Source organism: Solea senegalensis, linkage group LG8 (assembly GCF_019176455.1).
Source record: "Solea senegalensis isolate Sse05_10M linkage group LG8, IFAPA_SoseM_1, whole genome shotgun sequence".
Taxonomy (NCBI): domain Eukaryota; kingdom Metazoa; phylum Chordata; class Actinopteri; order Pleuronectiformes; family Soleidae; genus Solea; species Solea senegalensis.
In genome coordinates, this window is record NC_058028.1 from 4,092,449 (window position 1) to 4,098,847 (window position 6,399).

General features: G+C 36.7%; 2 protein-coding genes across 2 annotated transcripts; both read left to right on the top strand.

The window, feature by feature from the left end:
- The first annotated feature begins 210 nt into the window (after positions 1-210).
- On the top strand, positions 211-1,779 carry LOC122773726 (olfactory receptor 52Z1-like). Its single transcript, XM_044032609.1, has one exon. The coding sequence runs from the start codon at positions 407-409 to the stop codon at positions 1,382-1,384; it is 978 nt and encodes a 325-aa protein (XP_043888544.1). The 5' UTR covers positions 211-406; the 3' UTR covers positions 1,385-1,779.
- A 1,687-nt stretch (positions 1,780-3,466) lies between these two features.
- LOC122773787 (olfactory receptor 52E8-like) lies at positions 3,467-5,278 on the top strand. Its single transcript, XM_044032701.1, has one exon. The coding sequence runs from the start codon at positions 3,641-3,643 to the stop codon at positions 4,622-4,624; it is 984 nt and encodes a 327-aa protein (XP_043888636.1). The 5' UTR covers positions 3,467-3,640; the 3' UTR covers positions 4,625-5,278.
- Positions 5,279-6,399: the final 1,121 nt, after the last annotated feature.

Here is a 6,399-nt window from a genome sequence, read left to right on the forward strand (position 1 = left end):
ATTCTTCTCTTTGTTTTGGTCAATGTCTTTGCACGTATCTTGCACAGATTTTTACCCCTCCCCCCCAAACGTGCCTCAGAAAAACAAACTCTTCTTTTACACTACGTCACAACAGTTGTACACATGGGAAATGGCTCCTAACGCTGTTAATCTCAACACACATCATAAAAGCCGAGTACCTCCCAGTGTGAACGCTACATACACACACAATACACATACACATAGAACAAAATAAAGTACATACTGATGATACAGGACATATAGAACAAGGTTTTTTGTATTATCTGTGGAAGGTTCTTTGATTTCCTGGAGGTTTCTATTGTTTCTAGGTTTCTTATCCTGCTTTGATGCTTGATTTCCAGTGAGATTAAGCTACTTTCTATTTAAAGCTTGCATTTAAGTGATTATGAAATTCACAAACACGACAAATATCAAAGACTTCATGATCATCGGATTCCCTGGACTTCCACCTGAGTACAATGGAGCGGTGTCTGTTCTCCTCCTCCTCATTTATCTGGCCATTGTGGTGGGAAACACTTTCATTTTAACCGTGATTCTGTTCGAGCGGACTCTCCGCAAACCGACATATTTCATCTTCTGCCACCTGGCAATGACAGACATGACTTTTGGCACCGTGACGCTTCCAAAGATCATTGCCAGATACTGGTGGAATGACATGACAACATCAATCGGCGCCTGCTTCACACAAATGTACTTCGTCCACGCTTTGGGAGCAATCGTTTCGTTAATTTTGTTGATCATGGCCTTGGATCGTTTTGTTGCCATATGGCTTCCTTTCCGATATCCTGTTTGGGTCACGAACAAAACCGTTTGCATTGTTTGTGTCTTCTCCTGCCTTGCAACATTTATACGTATGACAGGGATCGTGCTCCACGCCTCGTCTTTACCTTACTGTGACCTCAATGTCATTATACATTGTTACTGTGATCATTTATCGATAACTCGGCTGGGATGTGGGGAAAATGTTATATATGTTAAAACGGTCGCTCTTGCCAATGCCATGGTCGTGTTGCTGTTTCCTTTAGCTTTTATTATTATATCGTACTTTTCTATTATCGTAGCTGCTTTGAAAATGTCTCAAGCTGAGCGGTCGAACAAAGTCCTCTCCACCTGTGCTCCTCAGATTTTCATCACCTGCCTTTATTATGTGCCCAGGTGTTTTGTTTATCTCTCCAACCATTTGGGCTTCAAGTTCAGCACTGATGCTCGTATTATTATCACGATGATGTACAGCCTCATACCTCCCGTAGTTAATCCACTCATCTATTGTCTCAAGACGAAAGACATTAAAAAGGTTTTGACAGAGAGATTCCAAAGAAGAAAAGTGGCAGTTGCACAAAGACAAAGAAACAATGTAAAATAACTTGTCATAAATGAACAGTGTATATTTTTTCCTTTAATCTCATCTATAACTATCTAGAAATATTGTTTGAATTCACTGATTCATTTTACTTCCGATTCTGTTGTTATCCTAAATGTGCAATGTGTATATATATATTTTTTAACTTAATCTACAACTTGATAATCCTGTAAATATAGTTTCTTGCATTTATTTATTGTACAGTTCAGAGTAAAACTGAGACAAATGTCATTGTGATATATTATGATTATATATATATTTCCACATCAAGATCAAATGTCCTCTTTTCTTCTCTGATCAAATCCACGTTGTATCTGTTTAGATGTCTTGTTTTATTTAAATTTAAATTATTCTTAAGTAAATAGCCTTTATAATCTTTATATATATATATATATATATTTTTTGCTCTGCTTTTTGCACTAATGGCCACTACATATTCCTCATATTGTGTATGTGTTTCTTTGGAAATAAACCTGATTTTGATTCTAAGTGCACACATTAAATATAATATTATAATTCATCATAAGTACTTTTCTTGTCTTACTTGCTTCGATCTTTGCTACAACCAACATCTGAAATGTTACTTCTCTCACTGCAGTGGTTGATGAATGAAAACACTTCTGAACTGAAACCTAACTGTGATAAACGTGTTACAATATAAGGGGTCTTTAAAAAAAGGTTTGCATTTTGAGTTGTGTGTGTGTGTACATGTCCAAAAGAATAATGAAAACATTATGAGGCAATTTTAACATGACAAATTACAAATTGTTACTAGAAAACTGACCTATTTAACTCTATTTGGAAGATATATTCATTCATAATACCCCAGTTTGTATTTTTTTTATAGCTTTACCCTCTCTCGTGAATAGTTATTTAATAGATATGAAAAAAAGGCATTTGATTTCCTGTAGAATGATGATATTATTTGTATACTGATTACAAGCATGATGGTGTCAAATTATTAAATCTGAAAGCACAAATGTTTGTTAAAATCAATGTTAAATTCAGGAAGACAGTTACATCAAACAATACAATTGTTTGTTTGTTTATGTTTGTAGATGTGTGCATTTCTTTTTCCTTCAGTTGTTATACTTTAAAAAAATGAATAAAATCGTCCCTAAAATTAAACTTGAATTGTCCACTAGAGGGAGCCAAACATCAGTGCAGTGGATGTTTTTTTTTTAAACAGTCTTTGTAGATAAAATCCTCATGTTGTAGAGCTTTAGGTGTGAACACACAGAAATGATGAGGTTATACCTCCACAGTGAACCATTAGTCCAAATCATTTCAACCACCAGGGGCAGAGTGGCAGAGAGAGACAGAGAGGCACAACGTCCCTCTAATTACAAGTGTCCCCATGAATAAGGTGCAAAATCAGGTTGCGGGGACCCAGGAAAGAAAAATGTCCTGTGAGTTAGTGCTTTTGCCCATTTTTCAATATCTGGCTGTTATTTACAATTTACTACATGTTAAAATAATGTATTAACAATTTAAAATGAAGAGAAACAAAAAGTTTTATTTAGGAAAAACAGTGTTGTTGTAAAAGAACAACAGATTGTGCGTGTTAAATTTGAATTTTGAACACATATTTACAATAACAAAGGGTTTTAAGCCTCAAACTCCACAACACACCAAACTCCACCATTGTCAGTGCTTCATAATGGTGATGTCGTGAACATGGCATCCTCTCAGTGTCTAAAACTACTGAACAAATCATGAAGAACTAAAACTGCGACAACTAACAATTTGGCAAGCACTGTTGCCTTACAGCTAGGGGGATGCTGGTTAGCTTCTCAGTCCGGGCCTGTGTGTTATATATATCAGAGCAAACACTTACAGTATATTTGTACGTATTCAAGTGGAATTGTCATCGCAATATTCAACAACATTATCGTATGATTTCCTCATATCATGCAGCCCTCATCAACACAAAACAACTCCTTCTTTCACTCTACTTCAGTGCGTTGAAAGTTTTTTTTCACACGTCACATGCTTCGTAACATTTTTGCTCGTGGGACCTGGCTCCACACACGGCAAAAAAGCTGAGCACCTCATGGTGTGAATAAATGAACTGCTACACACACACACTCCACATACACGACAGTACATACAGATGATACAGGACATGTAGAATGAGGTATTGTTAATCATTTGTGGAATATTCCGTGATTTCCTAGATGCTTCTATGTCTGCTTTGATTTGCTGTTCATGAAGCAATTCTCTTTTAACTGATTGCATTCAATATTCATGTAAATAATTATGAAATTCACAAACACGACAAATATCAAAGACTTCATGATCATCGGATTCCCTGGACTTCCACCTGAGTTCAATGGAGCGGTGTCTGTTCTCCTCCTCCTCGTTTTTCTGGCCATTGTGGTGGGAAACACTTTCATTTTAACCGTGATTCTGTTCGAGCGGACTCTTCGCAAACCGACATATTTCATCTTCTGCCACCTGGCAATGACAGACATGACTTTTGGCACCGCGACGCTTCCAAAAATCATTGCCAGGTACTGGTGGAATGACACGACAACATCAGTCGGCGCCTGCTTTACACAGATGTTCCTCGTCCACTCTTTGGGAACGATTAATTCGTTAATTTTGCTGATCATGGCCTTGGATCGTTTCGTTGCCATATGGCTTCCTTTCCGATATCCTGTTTGGGTCACGAACAAAACAGTTTTCATTGCTTGTGTCTTGTCCTGCCTCGTATCATTCATATGTATGCTGGGGATCGTGCTCCACGCTTTAACTTTGCCGTACTGCAACCTCAATATCATTGTACATTGCTATTGTGATCATATATCAATCACTCAGCTGGGATGTGGGGAAAATGTTATATATGTTAAAATGGTCGCTGTTGCCAATGCCATGGTTGTGCTGTTACTCCCTTTAGCTTTTATTATCATATCGTACTTTTCTATTATCGTAGCTGCTTTGAAAATGTCTCAAGTTGAGCGTTGGAACAAAGTCCTCTCCACCTGTGCTCCTCAGATTTTCATCACCTGCCTTTATTATGTGCCCAGGTGTTTCGTTTATCTCTCCAACCTCTTGGGCTTCAGGTTCGGCACTGATGCTCGTATCATTATCACGATGATGTACAGCCTCGTACCTCCTGCAGTTAATCCACTCATCTATTGTCTCAAGACGAAAGACATTAAAAAGGTTTTGACAGAGCGATTCCAAAGAAGAAAAGTGACAGTTGCACAAAGAAACGACTTAAGACAAAATACTAATTAATTTCTGTTTTCGTGTGTATATTTTCCTTAACGTCATCTGTAACTTGATTATCCTGGAAATTTAGTTTGTACACACTCCCATTCATTTACTGAACATTGCTTTATATACTTGATTATACTTTAATTCCTATTTTGTTTGTCCTAAATGTCAATGTCAAGTTTATTTATATGGTGCAAAATCTGCAAAATGTATGTATAATTTTAACATGAGCTATAAGTTGATGATTCTGTAAATATAGTTTCCACATTTTCACATTAAGATCAATTCCTCTTTTTCTGATCATAATCCACCTTGTATCTGTTTATGTTTCTAGCTTTTATTTATTTATTTTTGGTGGATGGATGGCCCAGTTGATGTCCTGGGTGTACATGTACATGAAAATATTAAAAATAATAATATAATAGAAAATTATTAAAATGTGGCCAATGTAACTTTACATGGAAAAATCACATTGATAGTAATACCTCTGTGTGTAGAGTTTCATAGCTTTACCCTCTCCAGGCTTTTTATGAAATTATAATCTGATAGGATTAAAAGAGCTTTTATTGTATCTCAATTACAAACATACTGATGTCAAGTTGATGTCACTAAATTAATTTTCTGTATGTTTCTGACACACACACACACACACGTGTATGTGTTTATAGGTATATACTGTATATGTATTTTCTGTTATTATTGTGATTGTTATTAAAATAAAGCCACCCCTGACACTGACTTTGAACTTTTTTCACTAGAGGGAGCCAAACTATCAGTATATATTCAAAGACCATGTCGCTCACTTCATTCTCCTCCACTCTATTGAATATTAATATCTTCATTGTTTTCTTTTGAGTATGTTTCCTGTGACTCAAACTCATAAAAAGTATAAAAACAGACAGAAATGCGGGGTTTATTTCACAATCAGATCTTATCTTTGTAAACCAAACAAAAGAGAGAAAAATGTCTTTCTCTCAGTGTCAACATCTGAAAACACTGTGTCACTAAGAACTTAGGCTGCAACAATTGTATCAATTCATCAATTACTAAAATATTTTCCATGACATACTAAGAACATTAAGGACATACTGTTGTACATCTGTACACGATTGCAGCCCAAATCCAAGTTCCTCCCTATGTATCTCCTTAGGCAAGATTGTTGACATGTGGATGGCACAGGTGTCATTCACATAATTGATGTATCGTACATTAGATGTTGAAGGACATCTCTTGGTGAGATGTTAATCTCGAACACCAGACATCTCGAACGGTGGTTGTTCTTCTTGTTGATTTCTGGCACCGAGGGAGGTGCAATGTTTCCCTCCACAGTGTGAAGTTCTTCATCACGGTTCAAAATTCTTCTTGTTCTTCTCATAATTTCCTGCAGGTTTATAGGAAAACAACCAAAAACACCAGTGTAACTCCTCTAGATGCAAGAATATAAAGTGACAGAAACATTGGGGTTTGTGTCCCATGGAGGGCAGCATTACACCTCTAAGTGTACAACCTGGTGGAAATTATTATTATTAGCAGTGACCTGATTGACAGTGGTCAAAAATAACTACTAAATCATTGCGGTTAAAATAACAGTAGGTATCAATTATTATAGAAAAACAGGCAGACAGAGGTGGCAGGGGGCTGGAACACAAAAAGAATGAAGACAGTGTGACAAGGCAGCTAAGAAAAAAAAAAGCAATAATTACAAAAAAGCCCCCATAACTGTCAGGATCTTAGCAATGCCTCCCTTCTCCTTGTGACATGTAGGCCTTGCTGCACACCTGAGACTCATTCTCAAA

Excerpts from the sequence above, each read along its gene's own strand:
- LOC122773726 (XM_044032609.1), top strand. The coding sequence starts at position 407 with ATGAAATTCACAAACACGACAAATATCAAAGACTTCATGATCATCGGA.
- LOC122773787 (XM_044032701.1), top strand. The coding sequence starts at position 3,641 with ATGAAATTCACAAACACGACAAATATCAAAGACTTCATGATCATCGGA.